At 45.9% G+C, this 26,317-nt stretch overlaps 2 protein-coding genes across 39 annotated transcripts in view; both read right to left on the reverse strand.

The window, feature by feature from the left end:
• Positions 1-6,312: 6,312 nt before the first annotated feature.
• Positions 6,313-12,204, reverse strand: ZNF691 (zinc finger protein 691). Of its 25 annotated transcripts, none has more exons than XM_074010028.1 (6): positions 12,161-12,204; positions 10,997-11,085; positions 9,372-9,494; positions 9,046-9,223; positions 8,056-8,160; positions 6,313-7,849 (listed from the first exon to the last, which is right to left on the reverse strand). In XM_074010028.1, exons 4-6 carry the CDS (start codon positions 9,127-9,129, stop codon positions 6,986-6,988), a joined length of 1,053 nt encoding a protein of 350 aa, XP_073866129.1. In that variant the 5' UTR covers positions 9,130-9,223; positions 9,372-9,494; positions 10,997-11,085; positions 12,161-12,204; the 3' UTR covers positions 6,313-6,985. The 25 variants fall into 25 exon arrangements, with proteins under 25 accessions (XP_073866129.1, XP_073866169.1, XP_065389724.1 ...); XM_074010068.1 differs by lacking the exon at positions 10,997-11,085 and adding an exon at positions 11,275-11,380 and having other exon boundaries at positions 8,056-8,140; positions 9,046-9,110; XM_065533652.1 differs by lacking the exon at positions 10,997-11,085 and having other exon boundaries at positions 9,046-9,110.
• A 1,958-nt stretch (positions 12,205-14,162) lies between these two features.
• The window catches only part of ERMAP (erythroblast membrane associated protein (Scianna blood group)), a 35,108-nt gene continuing 22,953 nt past the window's right edge, over positions 14,163-26,317 (reverse strand). For 6 of the 14 annotated variants that reach the window (XM_045373060.2, XM_074010379.1, XM_074010374.1 and 3 more), the window contains 8 exons: positions 24,582-24,698; positions 23,976-24,008; positions 22,005-22,037; positions 20,223-20,243; positions 19,082-19,102; positions 18,957-18,983; positions 18,839-18,865; positions 14,163-16,620 (listed from right to left, as the gene is read on the reverse strand). In XM_045373060.2, the coding sequence (XP_045228995.2) occupies positions 15,905-16,620; positions 18,839-18,865; positions 18,957-18,983; positions 19,082-19,102; positions 20,223-20,243; positions 22,005-22,037; positions 23,976-24,008; positions 24,582-24,698 (995 nt within the window). In that variant the 3' untranslated portion in view covers positions 14,163-15,904. Of the gene's footprint in view, positions 16,621-18,838; positions 18,866-18,956; positions 18,984-19,081; positions 19,103-20,123; positions 20,244-22,004; positions 22,038-23,975; positions 24,009-24,581; positions 24,699-26,317 lie in introns of all 14 variants that reach the window. The other 8 variants (XR_012421545.1, XR_012421540.1, XM_074010376.1 and 5 more) reach the window with 5 other exon arrangements.

The raw sequence follows: 26,317 nt of genomic DNA on the forward strand, positions 1-26,317 counted from the left end.
AAAAATTAGCCAGGCGTGGTGGTGGGCACCTGTAGTCCCAGCTACTTAGGAGGCTGAGGCAGGAGAATGGCGGGAACCTGGGAGGTTGAGCTTGCAGTGAGCCAAGATTGCGCCACTGCACTCCAGTCTGGGTGACAGAGTGAGACTCCGTCTCAAAAAAAAAAAGAGTAAGATGGCCTTCTGGCCCTTCTGGGTCCAGGGCTGTAAAGCGTCTGAGGGTAGCCACCAAGCGGGCCATGAACTGAGCTGGGTTTTCATCCTTACCTTGAGTGGCTTAAGTTTGTCATAATTAACAACTTTGTATGCTGTCCTTTTTAAGCCCCTCAACTAGGCAAGAGACCATGTCATCTTGTCTAGATATATCTTGGGAGCCTGTTTGGTATCCCCATTGGGGATCCTCCTGGGGAACTGCCCTGGTGCCTTCTTGGAGGCCTGGCTAATGATGCCGGCAGTTGTCAGCATGAGATTGGGCTAGGGTATAAACTCTTTCTCACTCATCTGGGGAAAGGGTAGAAGTCACTCCAGGTTAAATTGTAGGACAGAGTTAAATATTAGAATTCCTGTAATATTTAGTGGGGTCTGATGAGAAAGAGCCTAAATGCTGGCTGATCTGGGAGAGGTCCAATAGGGAAAAAGGCACATGTACCCTGACTATGCCTTCAGCTCCAGTCACCTCTCCAAGAGGAAATTGTTGGGCAGGTGGGGGAGAGCTAGTCGCAGAATGAACCTGTAAGCTGACCAGGTGTGAGGAGGGGTGGTAATAGAAGGGTTATAGGGTTGGGGAGCAGAGGCTGCGGAAGAATTGTAACCCAATTCAGCCTGGTGAGGAGCAGCCAGGGAAGGAGGAGAGACGTCAGAGGGGTCACTGGAAAAGGAGAATTTGGAGGACTCTGAACTTGGGATGGAGACTGAAGAAGCAGATGGGAGAGAAAGAAGGAAAATCTGGGACAAGTTGCATTGGGAGCAGAGACTAGGGAGGGAGGGAAGTGTAAAACAGGCCTGGACGTAAGGCATCTCAGACCATTTGCCCAATTTTCGACAAAAATTATCTAGGTCTTAAAGGATAGACAAATTGAAAGTGCCATTCTCTGGCCACTTGCAACTATTGTCAAGTTTGTATTGGGGTCAAGCAGTATTACAGAAGAAAATAAGATGTTTAGGTTTTAGGTCAGGTGCTAGTCAAAGGGGCTTTAGGTTTTTAAGAACACAGGCTAAGGGGGAAGAGGGAGGAATGGATGGCGGAAGGTTGCCCATAGTGGAGAAGGTAACTTTAAAGAGGAAGGTAGAGACACGGAGAAATGGAGGTGGGCACCTACCAGGCTTCCAGTAGGCATCCCTGACTGAGTCCTGGGCTGTAATGTGAGTGAGCAGGGAAAGCAGGCGTCCCTGCAGTTGACCTGCTACCAAGGGAGTGTGGGTGAATGATCAAGGAAGGTGTCCCCGTGGAGATCAGACACCAGTGGAATGTGGGTGAATGATCAAGGCAGGCGTCCCCGCTATGATCAGACACCAAGGGAAGACTGTCTTCCCAAATCCATGACCGACATCAGAGTTTTTGAGTTCATGGATGAAATGTGTCTCCTTTGTCTCTACTAGAGAGGAAAAAGAACTGGAATTGGAAGGATAGGGAGATTTAAGGGTAGCAAGAGAAGCTGGAGAAGAGAGTGAAGAAGACAGCTTACCCAATTTGAAACTGGTGAGATGTTCCTTGGGCTGGTCTCAGGACCCGAGGTCATAAGTGGATCTCCTCATTGAGGGAGGGTGAGGACAGGGGGGCAGTCTCCCAAAGGAGCTCTCGACCCGGGTTTTTCGGCATCAAATGTTATGCACGTCAGTGTGAAGAGACCACCTAACCAGGCTTTGTATGAGCAACAAGGCTGTTTATTTTCACTTGGGTGCAAGTGGGCTGAGTCCAAAAAGAGAATTAGCAAAGGGAGATAGGGGTGGGGTAGTTTTACAGGATTTGGGTAGGTAGTGGAAAATTACAGTTAAAGGTGGTTATCTCTTGTGGGCAGGGGTGGGGGTCACAAGGTGCTCAGTGGGGAGCTCCTGAGACTCACTGTCCAGGGCAGGACTGTCACAAGGTTGATTCATTAGTTAGGGTGGGGCAGGAACAAATCACAATGGTGGAATGTTATCAGTTAAGGCAGGAACTGACTGCTTCAATTCTTTTGTGATTTTTCAGTTGCTCCAGGCCATCTGGATGTAAACGTGCAGGTCACAGGGGTTATGATGGCTTAGCTTGGGCTCAGAGGCCTGACAGTGAGACCCCCATCTCTAACAAAAATAATTAGCCAGGTGCAGCGGTATACATCTGTGGTCCCAGCTACTGGGGTGGTTGAGGTAGGAGGATTGCTTGAGCTCAGGAAGCGGAGGCTGCAGTGAGCTGTGATCACACTACTGCACTCCAGCCTGGGCAAGAGGGAGACCTTATCTCAGAATATCAAACAACAAACAATGATGCACCATAGTCTTATTGTGGCAATCCAGAGAGAGGGTGGGGAGGTGAGCAGAAATGACAGAATAGGAAGCTACTGACATGTCTTAATGTAACTCCTCACTAAGATTCTCAGTCTCTTGCAAGGATTCTAAACTTATCAAAAGAGCTGAGTTCTGTGACAGGACTAATGGGGACAAAATAGAAAAGGTTTATACAGATCACAGGAATCTCAGGCAAGAGACTATGAGGTCATAAACCCCAGGAATCTGCAGAAATGGTGTGGAAGGTTTGAAATTTCCCATTCTGTGGAATTGGCAATGCTCTGAGGCAATCATACAGAACTCTCTGTGGATCAGGAGGGTCCTAATTGGCACCTAGTTTACACACTTAGCATGTTTCCAAATCACTCATCCCTCTTTAGTTTATCCTCCACACTAGCCCAAGTGCTTTTCCTAAATAAATGATGAATGTTATCATGTCATTCCCAAGCTTTAAAATTCCTTATTGTACACAGTCCAAAATTTCTTAACCTGGCATCCAACACAAGGGCCTCCTCTCCTCCTCACACAGGGCACACTATCAAACATTTCATTATTTCCTAAAACACTAAGCCTTCCCTTCCATCTGAAATAACCTTTACCTTTCCTCTCTTTTCTCTGCTATAAACAACTATTCATTCAGACCAAATTCAATCATATCCTTTCAGATGAAAGGAGTGCAGTGGCACCACTTCAGTTCACTGCAAGCTTCGCCTCCCGGGTTCACACCATTCTCCTGTCTCAACCTCCCCAGTACCTGGGACTACAGGTGCCTGCCACACCTGGCTAACTTTTCATATTTTTAGTAGAGATGGGGTTTCACTGTATTAGCCAGGATGGTCTCGATCTCCTAACTTTATGATCTGCCCGCCTCGGCTTCCCAAGTGCTGGGATTACAGGAGTGAGCCACCGTGCCCAGCCAGGAAGGACTATGTCTTACCCACTTCTGGGCCCCACTGTCCAGTACAGGCCAGGTTAAGGTACTCCCCCGGCTTCTACAGCATCCTGGGTATGACTGTAATGACACCTATCATCCTGCATTGCAACTCTGGATTTGTGTGGCAATCTCCTGCACTAGAAATCAGGGGCCACATTGTCTTCAGTGTCAGTATTACAAGTGACTAAGAGGGAAGTAGGAAAAGAGGGAGAGGAAGAGAAGAAAGAATAGATGGAGTGAGGGAGAAAGGGAAAAAATAAGGGCAATGAAGGAGAAAATAAAGTTTAAAAGGAAGTTAGACAGTGAATAAATGGACTAGTCAGGACTCAAAAGCATTGACTCACACAAAAAAATCTTAGCATATAAGTTACGGTCAAAAAAGGGCAAGTGAGCTGGGCACAGTGGCTCACATCTGTAATCCCAGCACTTTGGGAGGCTGAGGCAAGTGGATCACCTGAGGTCAGGACCAGCCTGGCCAACATGGCAAAACCCCGTCTCTACTAAAAATACAAAAATTAGCCAGGTGTTGTGGCACATACCTGTAATCCCAGCTACTCGGGAGGTTGAGGCAGGAGAATTGCTTGAATCCGGGAGGCAGAGGCTGCAGTGAGCCAAGATCACACCACTGTCCGCCAGCCTGGGAAACAGAGTGAGACTCCATCTCAAAAAAAAAAAAAAAAAAAAAAAAGGGACAAGTGAAATCGGCTGGGGAGTTATGTTCCAAGATCAAAGCAGGGGCCTGGTACATTGGTCGTAGGCCCAAATGGCAGCAGACACTCTTATAAAATCACAGCGGGGACTGGGCACGGTGGCTCACGCCTGTAATCCCAGCACTTTGGGAGGCCGAGATGGGTGGATCACCTGAGGTCGGGAGTTTGAGATCAGCCTGACCAACATAGGGAAACCCCACCTCTACTAAAAATACAAAATTAGCCAGGTGTGGTGGCACATGCCTGTAATCTCAGCTACTCGGGAGGCTGAGGCAGGAGAATTGTTTGAACCTGGGAAGTGGAGGTTGCGGTAAGCTGAGAACGCGCCATTGCACTCCAGCTTCGGCACTAAGAACAAAACTCTGTCTCAAAAACAAAAAACGTCACAGTGGTCGTCACAAAGTCTCCAAGTCAGAAAGGAGTCAGACCAAGCTTCCCAGACTGAGAGGGGATCTGTAGACCTAGCTTGATGGTGGGTATAATGAAGAGCTTGGCCTTGGGATCAGACATACCTGAATTAAGTCCAACTCTGCCAATAGGTCTGGTCATTTAACCTCACAGAATTTTCTTGCCTTGAACATGGGGACATTACTACCTTAAAGGATAGTATGAAGATTAGAGATAAGAGGTGTACAATAATTGGCACTTAGTAGGGTTTAGAAGATAGTGATCTTTATTATTAGGGTGTATGCCAACTCACGTTTGGGTGACTATATGTTTAAAATATATTGTGTGGAGATTTTCAAGGAATCGGAAAACGTGTATGAAATAAAAGTGCTTGGTAAACAATAAAGTACCCTATAAATATAAAGGAATCATTTGGGAAGTCTTTTGTAGTTGGACAAAATACAGGACTTGAATTTGGGCAGCAGTTCAGGTCCTACACTCTACATTTACTTGCTCTGTAACCTTGGGCAAGTCACTTTCTCCATCAGCCTAGTTCTACATATGGCAAATGCAGGTCATTGTTAGTTGCTGTGAGAATTCAATGAGTGTAAAGTTCCTAGCACATCTCTTCCTGGTGAACGGCAGGGTCCCCATGTTAGGCAAGGTTATGGGTGATGTCAGTTCCAAGCCTGGTGCCAGAATCACACTCTGCCAACTGGCTACAAATGAAGAGGGCCCCTCACTCTGGAAGAGTAGGGCCCCAAATTCACAAGAGAGGTAGACAGAGGTCTTTTGTATTTGTTAGAGGAAGGGTTCTTTTGTATTTGTTAGAGGAAAACTGGGTGAACACTAAACTTCCATGTAGAAAACACTGAAATCTGCCATGTGGAGCCAGGCCTAAACCAGGAGGACAGGAAACCAGACAGAATCCGTGCTAAGCTGTTTCAGCCTTGGGGACTAAACTATTGCTACTAAAAGCAAAGACTCTCATTATGGGTTTTAAGATTTCTCTCACCTTATCCCACCCTTCACCCCCTACTCCCTGTCACTGCCATTCTTCCTACGCACAGAGTAAGTGCTCAATCATAACATTGAGGGCCAGGTGTGGTGGTGTGCACCTGCAGTCCCAGCTACTCGGGACACTGAGGTGGGAGGATCACTTGAGCCCAGGAGATCAAGGCTGCAGTGAGCTGTCATCACACCACTGCACTCCAGCCCAGGCAACAGAGCAAGATCCTGTCTCAAGATAAAATAAAGTTGACCTCAAAATAAAGTTGAAAAGGTTCTCATGCTTGGTACTGACTTGCCATAGAGCAAATGGTCCAAGGCCATACTAAGAGGCCACACTGGCTCCTACCTCCAGGCAAGTCTCCTAAGTGGCTCCTCCTTCAGAAGCTAAAAGGTAAATCTGGTGAAAAGAGCAACAGCTGGCAGTCAGGGAGGCCCAAGTTTGAACTCTGCTCCACAACATACTTGCTGTTATGACTTCACAGCAAGTGACTTTATCTTTACTCACTTCCATGTCCTCTTCTTATTCCTTTGAGGGTTGCTGTAACAACTACATGAGATAAAGAATCTAAATGTGACTGATGGAAACAATTGCATGTAGTGGATGCTCAATTAATGTTAGTTCCTTTCCTTTCCCCCTTCTCTTCAAAGGCCCCAGAAACTCAGTCGGCTTTCTTTTGCTTTCCAGAGCATCTACCCATCTGTCTTTCTTAGAATTCAACTCCCTTGCAGAGTGGGTTCAGTGGGACAATCTCCCCAGCTCCCCACTTCCCCAAATAAGTACACGGGTCCTTTTCATTGAAGGGTTTTACTGCTAATCACTCTGGGGAAAACAGAGGCAGGTTGGGGAGGTTGGGGGAGGGATAACAAGTAACAAACATTGGGGAGTGTGAAGGTCCCTGGGTCATGGCTCCCTGAGGGTTTCCCTTTCATTTCTAAGGCAGGACCTCAGATCTCTTCTCCAGACCAAGGAGGCGCCTTCCATTGAGAAGGTCACTCCTCCCAGCCCAGAGATCTAGAAGCAAAGTTGGGGCACAATAGGTAGGAACTAGCAGGACACTGCAGTGCACTCCTACCTAAGCAAGTTCACAGACAATTTGGAGAACCTTCAGATAGTGACACCCATCTCATAGGTACTTCCTCAAAGGCCAGGGGACTGCTGCCTTAATGACACGAGCATGTTCTGAGCCTACCCTATTTCTCTTTCACCCCAAGAAAGTGAAGCCAAGACTGGGTCCTCTGACTTTTCAGCACGAGAAATTGGCCCGGAAAGAGGCAAGGGTTTTTACTCCAGAGTCCCTTATCAGGACTTCCTGAGATCCTGACTTCAGAGGCAATACAAAACCATTCTCCAAAGTGGGATGAAGGGCTTGAGGTCAAGGTAGCAGCAGCAGATGCTCAAGATCTTCCTCCAATAGGTTGGGGTCTCTCGCTCTCTCTCCTTCACTCTAAATGGGGCTCTCCTTCAGCTGGAATCTTTCCCAGCCTGCTCGCCCAAGTGAGTTTTCTGGTGGCGGATGAGATTCGAGCTCCGGGAGAAGTGTTTCCCGCACACAGTACACCGGTAGGGCTTCTCCCCTCTGTGGGTCCTCTGGTGAGCTCCAAAGTTGGAGATATCGCTGAAGGTCCGCCCGCACTCAGTGCACTCATAAGGTCTCTCACCTGTGTGGGTGCGGTGATGCACGCCAAAGCTGGAGCTGTTGCTGAAGCTCTTCCCACACTCACAGCAGATGTAGGGCGCTGGCTCCAGGTGGGTCCGGTGATGCACAGCTAGTGTGGCGCTCTGGCTGAAGCTCTTGCCACAGATGTCACAGCGGTATGGCCGCTTGCCTAGGTGATCTTGCTGGTGTGTGGTGAGGTCTGAGCGCCGCCGAAAGCTCTCCTGACACTTGGGGCATTTGTAGTGTTTCTCTTCCAGGTGGATCCGCTCGTGCCGGATGCGGTTGGAGCTTCTCGAGAAGCTCTTGCCACATTCAGAACACTTGTAAGGCTTCTCACCAGTGTGGATCCGCTGGTGTGTTCTCAGGTTGGAGGTATTATTGAAGGTTTTGCCACACTGGGCACATATAAAGGGTTTCTCATCTGCCTCATGCCTTGGATGAGCAATGGGATCCCCTGGCTCTTGAGCCGGGACAGTGACTTTCTGCCATGGTTTTTTTGGATGAGTTTCTTGCAGTTCATCCGACAGGCTCTCTTGCCCATGCTCCTTCTCCCCAGGTGGGATCCAAGAACCCTCTGAGTCATCCACTCTCCAAGGCTTACCCCCTTCCCCTTCCTCAGGCAGGTGTGGTTCTGGACTCTGCTCCTTCTCACTGCCCATCTCTGAACCCTGAGAATGAACACAAATGGCCAACACCTTTATTCTTTGGGTTGGGCCAGATCATAGGGAATCTTTTGTTCAGTTTGAAGGGTATACACCTTCCCCATGGGACCATCCACTAGAAATAACTTCAATCAACTGGAATACTTGGATAGAACACCTTTACTTGCTACCTTTTAAGTGACAAACTTTCAGAGATATTTAAAGCTACCCACCAGAGCAAAAAGAAGGTACCGGCTTTGTCCACCACCACCAGATGATATTTGTGCCATTTGAATAATGTCACTCTTCTTGATATCACTAAGCAACGACAATCCAGACTATAATTCATGGGCAAGTAAAAGAGCTTTCATTTTGGGATAAGTGCAATTTTTCTGCCTAACTGTAAGTTAACTGTAACTCTTTTTATGTTTAATCCTTTTTGAAAAGCCTTCCTTACAAGTATCCATCTATTTGCCAGATTTCAAAATGAACAAAACAAAACCTCTAAATCTTGAGGCTCTCCTAGGTGACAAGCCCAGCTTTGCCTTTTCTTGAGATTTCTGCCACTGTACCCCTCTCCAGACCACGGCAGAATCTAGCAAGTAAACATCTGGGTTAATACCTGGGACCTCCAGGACCTACTGTGGGGCCTGGGCTGTGTTTCTTCTGATCAGTCAGTGCCCTCCACTACATTCTCAAACACCACACAAAGCCCCACCCACTGCCCCCCCCCCCCACACACACGCATGCATGCACAAAAGCAAGCAGAATCACACATACACACTCACACCATACACAAAGCCACATTCTCATGTGACACAGTCATACTCACATACCAGACACACTCACATTCTCATACCACACACAACAGCCACACAACTACACACCACACACCTACACACCACACACAACCATACATTATCACACCACACACACACTACACACACATTTAGCCACATGCCACAGCCACACACATAGTTACATATATGTCTACACACATATACCCACACACCACACACAAGCACACACTCACATACCAAGTACACACAAAGATAAACACAGACACAAACCACACTCCCCACACTCCACCCCAAAACTAAACACATAAGAGTGCCCAGTATAGGCCTTGATTTGTGCAAACATCAGTAAATGTGTGCTAAGCCTCACAGACTCCTTTAGGTTCCTACAGCCAAGGACAGGGAAAGAGTTGGGGTGAAAAGTACCTCTGATGAGAGTGATAGCATTTCCTCCAGGCCTTGAAGAAATAACGACATTTCAGCAGAGTGGGCTGGTGAACAGAGTGACATGAACAAAGGGATGAGGGAGGGAAGCACAAACTATCACAGGACACTGATGATAGAAAATGAAAGACTGATAATTCCTTCAAGTCTGCAAGTATTTCTGGAAAAAAACACAGAATGAAGAAAGAGGTACTGACTACATTTAGGGCTGGATTACAACTGTGACACATACTAACTCTACTACTCTCTGCAAATTATTCAACCACTCTGAGCTTAAACTCCCTCATCACTAAAATTGTGATACCTACCCACACTACAAGACTTTGTATTAGAAAAAAATGCCTGTAATACTCAGCAGAGTGTGTGACACATGCTGTCAATCAGCAAATAGCAGCTGCTGTTACAACTGTTGAAGACATTATATCCAGGCCCTGTGAAGAACACAAGAAAAAGATCTTTTAAACGATCTCATTAAGAAAAAACTTTTAACTTAAAAATAGCATAAAACTGTATATAACCTTCTAAAATGTGAAATACAGACAGACCCTCAACTCTTTAAGAACCAGAGATTGACAAGCTTTTTCTGTAAAAGGCCAGATAATATTTAGTAAATATTTATGGCCATGGGATATTTATGGCCATGGGATATTTATGGCCATGTAACTATTCAATTCTGCCACTGTATCACGAATCATTAAAGCAGCCATAGATAAGACATAAAGGAGTGTGGCTGTGTTCCAATAAAACTTTATTTAAAACAGGAAGTGAGCTGTAATTTACCAATCCCTGTTAGTGCTCCTTGAAGAATTTAGATAATCAATATGAAAAATAATTGACTTGCTTTACTTCCAAAAACGCAAGTAAACATGAGAAACTATTCCGTGATACTTAGACACTGTTTCCTGACCATCCTTTAAAAAATTTAAGTCACTCCCACACTCCCAGTCCCCCTGCCCCATAGCATATCTTACCTTCTGACATTTTCTTTATGTCAATTATTTATTGTCTGCTTCCCTAAAACATAAGTTCCATGAGAGCTGGTGTCTTTGTGTTTTTTTGGGGGGTGTTTTTTTTTTTTTCAATTTACCAATGTAACCAAAACTCCTAGAGTAGTGGCAGCCATACACAGTAGATCCTTCATAAGTATTTGTTGAATGAGCTGAATAAAACACCAGCTCTGTCTTCAGAACCCAATTCATGGTTACTTGTGTCTATTCTCACCCACTTTTCCTCAGCAATCTCCTGATTCCTGCCTTTCTCCTTTATGCACTCACAGAATCTTGTGCTTGCCTTATAGTGGTTTGCAATTACTTACTTACATGTCTGTTTCTACTAGCAGTTTATAAGCAACTTGAGGAAAGGGACTGGGTCATATTAGTAATCTCCTTCTGCAGCATAAAGCTGGGTGCTCAAATGTCTTTGAATGTATAAGTGACAGAATGTGATCTTAATTTACACCACCATCCCATCCCCCACCCCCTGCCCTGCTCCCATCTGACCCACGGCTACAGTATCTCTATGCTATGAGCTATTTGGCCTCCATTCCAAAATTGCTATTCTGAGAACCTATAATTTACCAAGCTCCAGCTCTACCCAGGGCTGGATGCTAGGTCAATGTAAGAGCAAAAGGATTTAGGATTATGATTACCACTCACAGTTTGTGATACAGTGTAGTGACACAGACCATGAACTGCAGAAATTGTCTTACAATGCAGAAGGTTAAGTTCAGGGGACAGGGGCAGGAACTGGGCCTTAGTCACCTTTGTACCCACTCCTCAGTGTCTAACACAGCACTGGCACATTATTAACATTTTTCAAAGCTCATATCAAGTGCTAAGCTGTGAACTAAGCACCATACATGAATCATCTAATTTCACTTCACATCATCCTTATTTTAGAGATGAGAAAGCTGAGGCTCAGAGAAATTAAGTACCTTGACCAAGGGCCCACAGCAAGTAAGTGGCAGAACTGGGGCCTATGCCCATCACTTCAAAGCCAGTGCTTTTAACCATTATACCAGTACTGAAGGAGAAAAGGAGAGAAGACGGGAAGGAAGGAAATAAATAAAAACAGTACCGCTGAAGTTCACATGACACAGGTGTATCTCCCTGATGAGATCAGGGTTGAGCAGTTTCATGGAAGAGTAGGTATTTGATCTAAGACTTGCAGGATGGGTAAGACTGGGACGCGCAGAGATAGAAAGCCAATTACCTACTGAGACGAGAATGAAGCTGAAGTACAGAGGCACTGTCACATCACACTGCAGAGATTTTGGGGGAAAAGAGGTCTATTGGGCTTTGTCTTCCCGGGGGCTCAGCTGCACAGGGAGAAGCATAGGTGGAAGGGGCTGAGAAGTGGAGAAGGGGCCAGGTCTAAGAAGTAAGAGCCAAGAAGATGGGGCTAGTGATCACAGGTGATGACGGTGAAGGGGCTAGGTTAAAGGGAAGGAGCTAAGCCATAGTGCGGTATGGAGGGCCAAAGTTACAGGTCTTTGGGGCCAAGTCAAGGGCTGCGGGGAGGAAGGGGAGAGAGGAGTTGTGAAAGACCAAGGGCAAAGTGTTGACGAACAGGGTAATTGTACAGGGAAGCTAGATAACGGGTCAAAGATAGAGGAGGACCAAGGAAGCCAGAGGGTAGCAGGAGCTGGTCAGGGAAGAGGGAGCAAAGACTGCCTGAAGTGTCATAGGGCCAGGGCCCAAGAGGCTGGGTTGTGTGTTGTGGGGCGGGGAGAAGCCAATGGCGGAGGCCCAAGGGGACAAGGGCTGGTTTCAGAGATTGCCGGCGGGCTTGGGGCCGGAGGGGTGGGAGAGGAGGAAGGGCTGATTCTAAACGTATGGTCAGTGGCAAGAGTGCCGTATACTCAAACCCAACAGAAGGGCCGGGGAATAGGGTGGGGACAGCCACCTGGCTGCGTCGTCCGGGGACCAGGGCCGAGGGTCGGGGTGGAGGGACCACAAGGCCCCTTGGCTTCCCACTCGGTCCAGGGAGCAAAGCAGCAGCCTCCAACTTCTCGGTGAGAGTGAAGTGGCCGTGTACAGAGTTTCCCGCGAAGTCGTGTCCGCCTCCCCCCGCGACCTCGGGCCCAACCCGGACCCACCTCACTCCCGCTGCTCGGTCAGGGACAGCACCGCCTCCGTAGGCAAGGGAAGGCGCTGGGGCCGGAGCCGGAACCCAGGAAGGATCCTCCCTACTACTCCAGGATTGGTTTTTTAAGATAATCCTTTATTTCCATTGGCTACTATAACTGCCACAACGCAAGCGACCTAGCGGGACCGCCAATAAGCTTTGACCTCCGGCGTGGCATGCTGGGAGTTGTAGTCCTAAGGAAGCGCGTAGACTCGGAGAAAACTTGCGAAGTTTAGAACGCAGCTGAAGAGATTGGGTTCTGTCCTAAGGTGGGATTTCTTTGCGTGCTCGCGCGTTCAACCCCAAGTCTCAGGGCCACTCGTCTGGGAAGTTGTAGAATCTGTATAGCTAACCTACACAACCTCCAAGGGGGCACGTACTCAGAGTTCCTTCTTTACTTTGAGTTGGTAACCCTTGACCGTCCTGTAGACATCCAACGAAGCCAAGAGTATGGCACCGCACTCAAGGTTTAATAACTTAAAATCAAAGGAGGGTAGAGCTGGAAGGGAGTTTAAAGATAAAATAACCCGGCCGGGCGCGGTGGCTCAAGCCTGTAATCCCAGCACTTTGGGAGGCCGAGACGGGCGGATCACGAGGTCAGGAGATCGAGACCATCCTGGCTAACACGGTGAAACCCCGTCTCTACTTAAAAATACAAAAAACTAGCCGGGCGAGGTGGCGGGCGCCTGTAGTCCCAGCTACTCGGGAGGCTGAGGCAGGAGAATGGCGTGAACCCGGGAGGCGGAGCTTGCAGTGAGCTGAGATCCGGCCATTGCACTCCAGCCTGGGCGGCAGAGCGAGACTCCGTCTCAAAAAAAAAAAAAAAAAAAAAAAAGATAAAATAACCCATTCTCCTTATCGGAGAAGCGAAAAGTACCCGTCCAAGGAGCAACCTCCAGGTCTGCCAGCGTCCCTAAGTAGGGATTTTCCCGGGTTCTGCATGCATCCCTAATTAAGCCTGACACTTATTCATCAATCCAGACACAACAAGATCACCAAAGTATCCAGGACTATGTCATTTTTTTCAGGTTTTATTTTTTTAAATAATAAAAGGCTAATGGAATACGTAGACTAACTGCAGGCTTCTCATAGCTGCACAATGTTTCAGTGCACAGAACAAGGAGCATTGCCTTCAGAGCTAGATAAATCAAGTATAAAACCCCGCTCTACCACCTAGCCATTTGGAGTACCAACTTCCTCCCCCATAAAATCCCTGGCAGAATTACTGTAAGGATATTTTATATACATACATATATACTCATGCATGTGTATGTGTGTATACATATACACATACATATATATGTATATATGTTGTATATAGTTGTAAGGTTATATGTACGTATAATACATATATTGAGGTTATTTCTTGATGACATTAACATTCAAATCAGTAGACTGATATGTATATACATATATACATGTATAATACACATACGTATGTGTATATACATATACACATGTGTATATACATATGTATATACATATACACATGTGTATATACATATACACATATACACATTAATATATACATGTGTATATACATGCATACATGTGAATATGTATACATACATATGTGTATCTGTGCATACATATACACATGCATACATGTTACATATATACATATGCACCTATATAATATGTATATATCCACATACATATATACATGTGTATATGTATGTATGTAAGTATTCTGCCTCCACAAGCTGACAATGTGAGTTAGTTTTAAGACTGGGATATTCAGGAACGCATGTTTGGAACTGAATGTGGGTGAGTGAAATATGTGTACCTGATGAACACTATTTGTTTATAAATTGATAAAATAAAATACTAGAGAGCAGACTCGGGAATAAAACTATGGCTTTAGTGTGAATGGTGGCTAAACCTTGCCTTGGGGGACTCAAAGCTCTTTGAAAACCAATCTCTTACCTTCCCCACAACTCTTCATTCGCAATGAAAATAACAGCATACCAAAACACAAATACCAAACTTTTATTTTAAAACTGTAGAAAAGCAAACAATTCCACTGAGTCACTGTGATAGTTAATCTTATGTACCAACTTAACTGGGTCACAAGATGCCCAGTTATTTGGTCAAACATTATTCTGAGTGTTCCTGTGAGGGTGTTTCTCAATGACATTAACATTCAAATCAGTAGACTGAGTAATGCAGACTGTCCTCCCAAATGTGGGTGGGCCTCATGGAATCAGTTAAAGGCCTGAATAGAACAAAAGAGCTAACTCTGCCCTGACTAAGAGAATTCTTCCTGCCTAATAGCCTTTGGACAGGGCCATCAGCTTTTTTTCCCTGCCTTCAGACTTGAATTAAACATCAGCTCTTCCTTGGTGTCAAGCCTGCTGCCATCAGACTGGAACTAAACCATCAGCTCTCATGGGACTCCATCTTGCTGACTTACCTTGCAGATCTTGGGATTTAACCACCTCCATAATCATGTGAGCCAATTCCTTATAATAACCACTGCCCCCCTGCCCCAATATATATTGATTCTGTTTCTCTGGAAAACCTTGACTAATACAGGAACTAACAGAGAACTTCTGACAAACAGAAAGATACAGTTTCTGTTGGATAGAACTCTGTATTCATCTGCAAACTGATAACCAACATCTCCACAATTAGGCCACAGATCTCATTATGTGGTGTGACTTAAAAGTGACTAGGCTTCTGCAATACGCACCCAAAAATCAAGGTCATTATTCCATCCTCACACCTAGTCTACCAACTTCCTATTTGAAGTCAATACTCTCCAACCTAAGAGGCTGTTTGCTACACAGTCAAGTATTCCAGTACAATGGTCTTGTGGGGAAAAAGAAAGCTTCTACGTTGGTGGTTAAAACTGCCACTTTTTCTAGTTGGGCCTCTCTGAATCTCAGAAAGGGCTGGCACAACAGATTGATTCATAAGACAGTCACAACAGACTCAACAGACTGAGCCTCTGAAGGTCTGGGCCAAAGTCAGAGGGCAATACACAGCTGAGCTCTCTGCAGCTGTGCTTCCCAGTAACCTGATTGCTCCTGAGGCTTTTCAGGATTATAGCAACTGTGTTTAAAGTCCCTGTACCTAGTTAATCAACAGGCAGATTAGCTTTTGAAAGCATGTACATTAGCTCTGGATATCACCAAACTACGTTATAAACAGCATTAAGAGAGTAGAAAAGGATGTGTTTTACTCCTCCCCCAACTCATTCCTGAAGAAAGAGGGAAAGAGTGAGTGGTCTAAAACATGCTTGCTTTTAGAAAGCTGACTTTGGGGGCCAGAGGCCAGAAATGAGAGAGAGAAAGAGAGAAAAGCAGCCCTTGATGGGATAAGAAGTCAGGGACTGGGGGCCATAACTTCTTGACTAAAGCTTGAGGGCAGGATGAGGCAGAGAAAGTGTCTTCTAAATAACCCCTGGAGTAGAGAACTCTTTCCCCTGAACCTGTGCTATATCTTGGTAACACATATTCAACATCTCCACCTACACCTAAACTGATTGGTTTCCAGGAATCCTCCCTTCAGGTCACTGGAAACTTCAATTCCTTAGAAGAAAGGCAAGCTTCAGAACTGAGTTCTGGGAGAAAAGTGGTACAAATAGAAACCACAAAAGGGTCTGGATTGGGTTAAGGAGAAGAGACGTTCCAGAATCATGGGGTTGGACCAGGCAACTGAAGTCCAGGGTGCTGGGCTGGATGGTGATGGGAGCAGGTAATGTGGCATATCCCTAAAAAGAAGGAACCTTGAGCCCCTGAAGGGCTGGGCCAAGGTCAGAGGGCAAGGACAGGATTATATCCTTTGGCTCTGGGCCCTTCGGGGGTAGTAAGGAAGAGTTCACCTTCAGGGACACATCTCCATTAGCATGGCCTTTCCCTTCTGGCTTGGGGACAATTGATTCCTCTGATTTGTGTAGTTCTGAACAAATGACTAGAGGTGCCGTGTTTTTTCCTCCATCGTGAAGGCAAGGTTCAAAGAAAGGGCGAAGGGGGCCAGAGAAACTGTGGGTGAAAGTAAAGATGTGGGACTTGTCGGTCACATTATAGAAAGAGATGACTCCTGCTTCATAGTCCAGGAAAATCCCCACACACCGTGGAGGCTCTTTAAGGCGGAAGGAGGTCTGCGGCGATGTGAGAGCTTCATACTCATTCCCACGACTCTGTCGCAGAAGCCAGTGTCCGTTGGCAGGTGAGGCAGTAACCTTCCCCTTCCTGCTCACTGACTCACTACATACCCCAAGAATCCATTTGGTCTTGTCTCCCACATACACCTCCCAGTAGTGGCAGCCGGTTGTGAAGTACTCAGAGCCTAGGATGCTGACGACGAAATCAAATCTCTGGGGGTTGTCAGGTACAGGCTGCCTTCTGTCTCCAAGCCGTACACATCTTTGGTCATCAGAAAGGATGAGTTTGGGATGTGCTGTTTCTGGGTCCAGGGTCACTGCCACTGCAAAGAGACATAGACAGGTGAGGCTTGGAAGCCTAGGTCTTAAGGGATGTGGGGATAGCTTTGGAGGGAAAAAAAATATTTAGGTCTGCCATCACTGTCATTAGCCCATTTTAGTTCACGGATTCCCGCCCCCACCATGTGTACTGGAATCAAATAATTTTCTCTTTCAAAGAACAGGTCTCCTGGTCGATTACTAGGTAATAGAAGAAAAAGTTCTTCTTCATCTGTCTGTGAAGCCGCCTTAATCCTTAGGAAATAACTACCTGCTGTGAGTTAAGTGTGTCCCTCAGAAGTTCATGTGTTGGAACCTTAATCCCTCATTGCTGCAGTGTTCAGAGGTAGGGCTTAGTGGGAGGTGTTTGGGTCCCTCACAAAGGGATTAATACAGTTTTCACAAGGCTGGGTTTATTTCTCTGGAGAGTGGGTTGTGATAAAGCAGATCAGGCACTTTGTCTCCTCTCTGCTTTTGCAGGCACTCACTGCCCTTCTGTTTTTCCAGAAGCAGCTATCACCATACTATGAAGTAGCACAAGGCCTTCACCAGATGCAGTCACCCAATCTTGGACCATCCAGCCCCGAGAACCATAGGCTAAATAAACCTCTTTCCTAGGTAAATTACCCAGTCTCAAGTATTCTGTTACAGCAACAGAAAATAGAGTAAGACACTACCTTTGTCTTTGATGTTCCAAAAGAATCAAATGTGTGATGATAAATATAGGGTTTGATGTTAGGTCCTATAGCCACATAGCATATTTGAATCCCAGCTCTGCCACATGCTAGTTATGTGACCTTGGGCTTGTTATTCATCTCTGAACCTTAGTTTCCTCATCTGTAAAATGGAAATAGTAACAGAACCTGTGTTGTAGAGCTATTGCGCAGACTTGATGAACTAATGAGATAGTGCCTCATTCCTACAGTGAGTACATGATGTTCATTTTGTCACTTAAAATTATTACTTATAATTATCTGCTTTATTTTTATTTTATTTTATTTTATTTTAGGCAGGGTCTCACTATGTTGCCCAGGATGGAATGCAGTAGGTATTCATGGGCATGCAGTCATAACACACTACAGCATTGAATTCCTGGCCTCAGGTGAACCTCCCACTGCAGCCTCCCAAATAGGTAGGACTAAATTATTATTTTTAAATGTTAATATAGAGAGAAGGATTCTTCCTTAAAATTGTGGATTATGAGTGTCACAGTGAGTCTCCTTCCTTCCCGAAATACAGCAAACAGGCTCTTTTTGGAGAGTTAAGTCCATACGCAGTTGAGGTGGTGGCAATAAGCCAGACTGTAAATGTGAGACAGAAGGGTTTGTATGTTCCCAGAATGCCAGCCAAGGTGACCTGGAGTTCTTTCCAGTGGCCAACTCATAATTCGTTGTACTGTGCCTGAAGGAAGATGGTGTGAACAAGAGAAGGATAAAAGCCTAGAAAATTGATAAAGATCCCAAAGCAGTGAAAAAAAAACAGATCCCATTTGAACAGCAGCAAAAAATGCAACCTATTTAGGAATAAATTGAAAGAGAGGTGCAAATCTTTTCATAATGTATATTGTTGGGGCATCTGCTCAACCCATTCCCTTCTTCTCTGAGAATCTTAATCACCACCCCTAAGCAAATTGGTCTGCAGAGAAAGAAGAAAAAGCATATGTGTAGAAAGTGGTGGAAGCAGTGGCTATTTATCTGGTTGTGGGACAGGAAGGACTTCCCAAACCTGAAAGCATGTACACAGGAAAAGATGAATGCATTTGACTACGTAAAAATAAAACACTCATGCATCAGAAAAATACTATAAGGAAATGCAAATGAAAAATAATTGGTGACAAATATGACAGAGAGCTAACATACTTTATCTAGAAAGAGTCCTCACAAATAAAAAAAATAGCCCAAATAGAACAGGAACAGAAAGTCACACAAAGAAGAAATACAAATAATCGATAAACATAGGAAAAATCTCAAAAATCACAGAAAACCCTTAAGAAGACCAAACCTAATATTTATCAGCGCTCTAAAAGAGGGGATACTTTCTAAATCTAAGTACGACCTAAAATCGATCACAAAGATTTTTTTAATTTGATAGGCAGATATACAGATTTGATTTTAAAAATGTTAAATTACATGCATTCCAGAGGAATGAAACAAAATCTAAGGTTACAAAGCCATAGGGAGGATGTGCTCTGAAATGTGGATCTATTTGATTGGTATAACTTACCAAAATGCAACCGGGCTCTTCTCCAGCCTGAAAAATGAGAAAAGGGGATCATTAAAACACTGGAGACATTAAGAACTCCTATAGGGTGGTGGTCAAACGTGGAGGAAGTGCATCTCACCTGAGTTTGCTGCAGCTCTTTTCAGCTCTATGAAAGAAGAAACAAGGGGAATGAGCTATCACTGGAAATATTAGGGCAACAAGAGATAAGTTGGTACGGAAGTTATAAGAACATGGGAAACTTACTCAGTTCACTCCGGAGTTTCTCTAAAGAATGAAAACAATTTGGCAAATCAGAAGGAGGGCCTCTATATAGAGGCCCTCCCATAATGCTACAGTCCCATCCCCACCACGGGCAGATAGATACTCAATAGCCATACCCTGGAACTTCCCCAGAAGATTTGCAAGAGCAATAGATCCCAGCTGTGGACCACGGGAGTATCCCCAGAGATACTGCAGAGGATCAGCAAATTCCTATGTGAGCCAAACCTTATCTGCAGGCTAAATAAGTAACACATCTCACACCTACAGGTAATGACAACATAAATTTATGTAGATGTTGTAGGAAATATTACTTCATTTAAGACTATCACTGAGTATTGGACTTTGTGAGCATGTATATTTTCTCAATATAATAATGCATAGATATGTCACATGTCTACAGATTTATTTTTATTTTTATTTTTATTTTTATTTTGAGACAGAGTTTCGCTCTCGTTGCTCAGACTGGAATGCAATGGTGCAATCTCGGCTCACTGCAACCTCTGCCTCCTGGGTTCAAGTGATTCTCCTGCCCCAGCCTCCCAAGTAGCTGGGATTACAGGCGTGCACCACCACATTCAGCCAATTTTGTATTTTTAATAGAGACAGGGTTTCACCATGTTGTCAAGCTGGTCTCTAACTCCTGACCTCAAGTGATCCACCTGCCTTGGCCTCCCAAAGTGTTGGGATTACAGGCGTGAGCCACTGCACCTGGCCAGATTTTTTTTTAATGCTAAAAAGAGGTCCTCACACATGAAATGATGGAGAAGTACTGCTCCACCATATTCAGTTTAATGAGGATCCCGTCCTCTTGGACCCCATCTAAGGAAATTTCATGCCTGGGTGATAAAAGGGACTTCCAGATGGCTTCACCTATGGGAGGTGCATCTATCTCTTCTTGGTGAAACATTTTTCAATTTAAAGACTAAATAACAGTTGTGTAGGAAAGAGGAGCAGAGAACACTTGAGAAAAGAGACCTTGGAGAGCCAAGAAAGCCCCAGTCCCCATGGCTTGAATTACCCTTACCCCCTCCCTTCTGCCCCAGGAAGTGAAACTGAGATGCTCATCCTAAAGCAAAGGTGTCAGCAGAAGGAGCTTGTGCCATAGATGAGGAGCAGAACTTACTGAGAGCTTTATGGAGTTTTCCTAAAAACCAGAAAGAGAGAGAGGAGTGAGTGATCAGATCCTGCCTCTTTTTCCTCGGGCTGTGGAAGCCTCATCACTCCACCCCAGAAGATTAAAATGATGGTGACGCTTCTATGTCCCTAGTCCCAGCTCCGTGTCCCAGAGTTCAGACCCAGAAATCTGATGGTGCTGGTGACACTCCCCCAGTGACCCAGCCTGCCCGGGACTTTGGTTCCTCCTTCCCCTTCCCCTCCTTTTCATCTGTCTGGTTTCATTTCTGCTGTCTGCATGAGTGTTTCTATAGGTTTGTAACTGGTACATGAGTGTATGCACTGCTGTCCTTTTATAGCCCACCGTTTCTGGTATCTAAATGTAAAACTGGCCAAAGGCCTAGCATGAACTTGTTAATATGGCTTTATTATTCTCTACAGTAACTCCCCTGTGGTTATAAATTTCACAAATTGGAGGTCCCAGAGGATTTGGGGATATATGTGTATGAGACATATGTTTCCGGGGAGTACTTGTGGCTTCTCTGGAGGGCCACATGGCCCACATTTCCCCCTACCCTGCCGGACAATTGAAGTTATACATCCTGAGTCCACCACCAGTTCCCGTGCTAAGGGCCCGGCATGTATTAGGCATTAGGCATTAGGCATTGGAGAAATGCAGCCGAATATGACACGGCTCCTAAGTAGCTTATGGTTTATTGTCACTATGTCCACTACTAACAGCTTCCACTTACTGTCTTCTGTGCGTATACTGAAGTAGGCACTCAATCCTCAACAATGTGAGGTGCCTAGAATTATTATTGCCATTTTATAGGGGGGTGGTCTGAGGCTCAAAGGGACACAAAATTTGCCCAAGGTCTTTCAACTAGTAAGTGACCAAGGAGGTGGGATTCAATCTAAGTCTGTCTGACTTCTGAGTCGGAGGCCCTCGCCCTCACCCCACATTGTTCCCTCCCTACTTGAGCAGAACAGCCAGTGTCTGCCAGATACATGCCACACTTGTACCGGGTTGGAGGAGATGTAAGGAGGGAAGAGAGGAGATGCTGAAATAATTGAATCTGGAGTCATCTGAGCCAGTGACTTGTCTTCCCAGATAGACTTCAACAAGGTGTCCAACTTTGACCCTCAGTGGCCCACAGTAAATGTCCAATTAATGAAGACAAAATGGCAATAAGGAAAAGGAGTTCCAGGCACTGTGACAGATTTCTTTTCTTTTCTTTTTTTTTTTTTTAAGGTTGCCTGTTTTAACACTGAAAACAATCAAGTAAGAGGAAGTTATCTGCATTTTGATGATGAGGAAACCAAAACCCAGAGCAGTAAAGTGACTTATTCAAGGCCAGTAAGTGGCAAACCAATGATCTGAGGTGTCACTGACCCCAGAGCCTGCAACCCTTCCTCTGTATCATACCACCTCTCTCTGTGCAAAGGTTGTGTGGATTCTTGAAATTCCCATACATCCCATATGACCACATTAATATACTTTTCAATAATAAGTAGACTTCTTTTTAAAATGATTGGCGGAAAGGCTAATGAAGGGAGTTTATGGTAATTTAGGCCTATGAATTTTGACTCGGACACCTTCTCACCCACTGCCACCAGCTCCACAGCCCCTTGAGATTGCAAACTAAATTCCAGTAATATCAATGGAGGGTATATGTGTGCATGTGTGTATAGTATTATAGTAATAGAGTTATAATAATGACTGTCAACATTTACATAGAAAATAAAGAATGTGTTTTTTGTTCCCTACCCCTTACTCTTTATATATCGTTACCTTTTTCTTTAGCATGCTCTGAAAGAAGATTGTCTAGAGGAAGAAAGGAAAAGATAATGAGATTTTTTGCCACTGCCTTGAGGGTCCCTGGTTCCTGTTGCATTTACCTGCCCTTGGACGTGTCCACCTCTATCTTCACCTCCACCTCCCTGATCTGGTCTCTAATCAACTCTCATCTGCACAACAGAAATGGCAGCCCAAATTGTCTCCCACATCCTGTCTTACTCCCACTGGTCTCTACTAAACACTGCAGCCAGGGAGAATTGTTCAGTTTTTTGTTTTTTTTTTGAGATGGAGTCTCACTCTGTCGCCCAGGCTGGAGTGCAGTGGCACCATCTCGGCTCACTGCAAGCTCTGCCTCCCAGGTTCACCATTCTCCTGCCTCAGCCTCCCAAGTAGCTGGGACTACAGGTGTCCGCCACCATGCCCGGCTAATTTTTTTGTATTTTTAGTAGAGACAAGGTTTCACCATGTTAGCCAGGATGGTCTCAATCTCCTGACCTCGTGATCTGCCCGTCTCGGCCTCCCAAAGTGCTGGGATTACAGGCGTGAGCCACTGTGCCCAGCCAGTTAAAAAAAAAACCCAGAGTCTTCCTCTGCGGCCCAGGCTGGAATGCAGTGGCACGATCTCAACTCACTGCAACCTCCGTCTCTGGGGTTCAAGCAATTCTCCTGTCTCAGTCTCCTGAGTAGCTGGGATTACAGGCATGTACCACCTTGCTCCACTAATTTTTGTATTTTTAATAGAGACAGGTTTCGCCGTGTTAGTCAGGCCGGGCCTGAACTCCTGACCACAGTCGATCCACGCTCTTCAGCCTCCCAAAGTGCTGAGATTACAGACATGAGCCACCGCACCCAGCCAAGTTTTTCAAAGCACAATTCCATCTGGATATCCCCATTCGTTGCTTTACCACTGCTCTTCTGAGAATGACTAAAATCCTGAATGTGGCCCACCAGGCCTCAGGAGGCCCAGCCCCGCCTAGCTCCCCAGCCTCACCCCTGCCACTTTCCCCTCCCTCCTACACCTCCTCAGCTCCCCAGTGAGTGCTGCTTTCCCCGACCATGCTTCTCTCTGAAGCTGTTCTTTCTGCGGTGGATGGTTTTCCACTCCCTCTTCACTCATGACTTCTAGTCATTCAGGACAAACTTCACACCCTCAACCCTCAAGCTTGGTTAGCTCGTTCTGGTCATAGCCTTCACAGAACCAGGAGCTTTCTTGTGTAGCATTTGTACACATTATTTGTGTAACTATTTAATTCATCTCATCTCCCTGACTACACTGAAAGCTCCAGGAGGGCAAAAACTCTGTCTGCTTTTACTCACTATTTTATCCCCAGAATCTAGTATTGTCCAGGGCATTTAGCAGATAATTATCAAGTATTTGTTGAACAAATAAAAGCTTCCCTCATGTTCAACCTACTCAACTCCCACAGAATAAGATCAAGCAATGAGCTCACAGGCAAAATTCATTAAACATACAGGAAGGCAAGCTATTACAAGTAAGAGGCAGTAAACACTCAAGCCTGTAATCCCAGCACTTTGGGAGGCTGAGACGGGCGGATCACAAGGTCAGGAGATCGAGACCATCCTGGCTAACACGGTGAAACCCCGTCTCTACTAAAAAATACAAAAAGCTAGCCGGGCGAGGTGGCGGGCGCCTGTAGTCCCAGCTACTCCGGAGGCTGAGGCAGGAGAATGGCGTGAACCCGGGAGGCGGAGCTTGCAGTGAGCTGAGATCCGGCCACTGCACTCCAGCCCGGGTGACAGAGCGAGACTCCGTCTCAAAAAAAAAAAAAAAAAAAAAAAAAAGAGGCAGTAAACACTGGAAGCAATGGATTTAGACATTGCCACCATCACCAAGGATAGCAGATAATGGAATTTTCAGGAACAGAATCCAGGTTAGTGAGTATGGGGGTACAGAAATTAACAACAAAATAAACATTTCCCCTGCCCCCAGCCAAGAACACTTACCCACCTCCGTCACATGTTCATAGAGAAGTTTCTCTAAAAGGGAGAGAGAAATGTCAGCTCAGCTTAGGAAGGCCTTTTTCTAACAGGCACAAGTGTCCCAAGATGCACCAAGCTGCCTGAGTAGGACTGACTCCTTGTCACTACAGGTAAGCCGGCATTTGAAAGGATTACAGAGTCTTCAAACCATCAGATAAGGGGAGGAGTGTTGGATTATGTGACTGTGACTTTCAAAGTCCCTTGCAGCCCTGAGAGCCTGTGAAATGTGACCATTTTTTATGAGAGTCTTATCCAATGGATATAATTGGATTTCTTTATTAAAAGGCTGTAATTAATTTCTTAATCAGAAGGCTGGCCTAGTCGGTTATTTTCTAATTTTTCAAAGGATGAGAATTTACAGCTCTGCCCAGGGGCCTTTCTGCAGTTTATTGAACTCCCTTTGCAATGTGTGTCCCCAGGGCACGGCTCTACCAGCTTTCTCCCAGCCAGCTTGCAGGGTCCCCAACCTATGGACAAGTGTCATGTCTACATCTACTTCCGTCTGGCCCTTTCCCAGAGCAGTCACAGTCCCACTTCCCACCAGCCTGAGCTCCCTTACCACTTAATTACCTTTTGATCTTCTTTGCTTCCAGATAAGGCAAAGGCATGCAATGATGAGAAGCACCAGGACAGGCAGGATCACAGCCAGAGCCACTGCTGAGGGGGAGAGACTCCCCACAGATGGGGCTGAAACAGAAACCACCAACGACTGACATCAGGGAGATGTCCAAGAGTTTCTGGCACGTCTCAGATGGCAGGCGGCTCCGGCACATCCCAACTGTCTCCATCACCTCTAGGGAGAGACCTCCAGCCAAGAGGCTCTTTGCTTCTCGTGATAACTCAAGCCCTGGATGGCATTAAAGATAACTGAGGCTGGGAATGGTGGCTCACACTTGTAATACCAGCACTTTGGGAGGCAGAGGCAGGAGGATCATCTGAGATCAGGAGTTCAAGACTAGCTGGCCAATGTGGGGAAACTCCGTGTCTACTAAAAATACAAAAATTAGCCAGGTGTGGGGGCCAGGTGTGGTGGCTCATGCCTGTAATCCCAGCACTTTGGGAGGCCAAGGCGGGCAGATCACAAGGTCATGAGATCCTGGCTAACACAGTGAAACCCCGTCTCTACTAAAAATACAAAAAATTAGCCAGGCATGGTGGCGGGCGCCTGTAGTCCCAGCTACTTGGGAGGCTGAGGCAGGAGAATGGTGTGAATCCGGGAGGCGGAGCTTGCAGTGAGCCGAGATGGCGCCACTGTACTCCAGCCTGGGCGACAGAGCAAGACTCTGTCTCAAAAAGAGAAAAAATTAGCCAGGTGTGGTGGCGGGCGCCTGTAGTCCCAGCTACTTGGGAGGCTGAGGCAGGAGAATGGTGTGAATCCAGGAGGCGGAGCTTGCAGTGAGCCGAGATGGCACCACTGTACTCCAGCCTGGGCGACAGAGCAAGACTCTGTCTCAAAAAAAGAAAAAATTAGCCAGGTGTGGTGGCGGGCGCCTGTAATCCCAGCTACTCAGGAGGCTGAGGCAGGAGAATCCCTTGAACCCGGGAGGCAGAGGTTGCAGTGAGCCAAGGTCACGCCATTGCACTCCAGCCTGGGTGACAAGAGTGAATTTCCGTCTCAAGAAAAAAAAAAGATAACTGAGATGTTCCTCTCTCGGGAATGGTTTCGATGGTCCTGCCTCAAGATGATGACTTAAACAAACTTCTTGACCACAATCTCGTCCTGCCCTATAATTCCATGGAAAAAGAAGCCAGGGACTTCAGAAGACTGAAGGCATTCTCCTCACTACGCACCTGCAGTCTTCCCAGGAGCACCTGCCTGTTTACGCCTGTCAATACCCACTCTGCGCTAGAAGAGCAGGCGGCAACCTCTTTGTTTGCCCTGAGCACTGTGACAGGGGCAAAGCAATTTCTACCATGCTACAGCAGTAGGCCTGAAGCCTAGGCAGGAGAGAAAGGGGAAAAGAAAGAAGAAATAGAGAAGAAATGAGCAGAAGCGGGCTATGGGTAGAAGTGGTTAAGAGCCTAAGCCGAGGGTGTGTCCTTGCTCAATGCTGTGTGACCTGAAGCAGGAGACTGAGCCCCTCCAAGCCCAGTGTCCCTCATCTGTAAAAGGTGTGCATGACAGGACTCCTTATCTCTGAAGTTTGGAGAGATTTAAAGAGATCAGTCATATAAAGCACTCAGCCTCCTAAGTAGCTGGGATTACACACACATGCCACCATGCCCTATTTTTTTGGTAGAGACAGGGTTTTGCCATGTTGGCCAGGCTGGTCTCCAGTTTGTTTCAAGGATCATTGAAAGGTTCA

The sequence above is a fragment of the Macaca fascicularis genome, chromosome 1 (assembly GCF_037993035.2).
Source record: "Macaca fascicularis isolate 582-1 chromosome 1, T2T-MFA8v1.1".
In the NCBI taxonomy this organism is placed as follows: domain Eukaryota; kingdom Metazoa; phylum Chordata; class Mammalia; order Primates; family Cercopithecidae; genus Macaca; species Macaca fascicularis.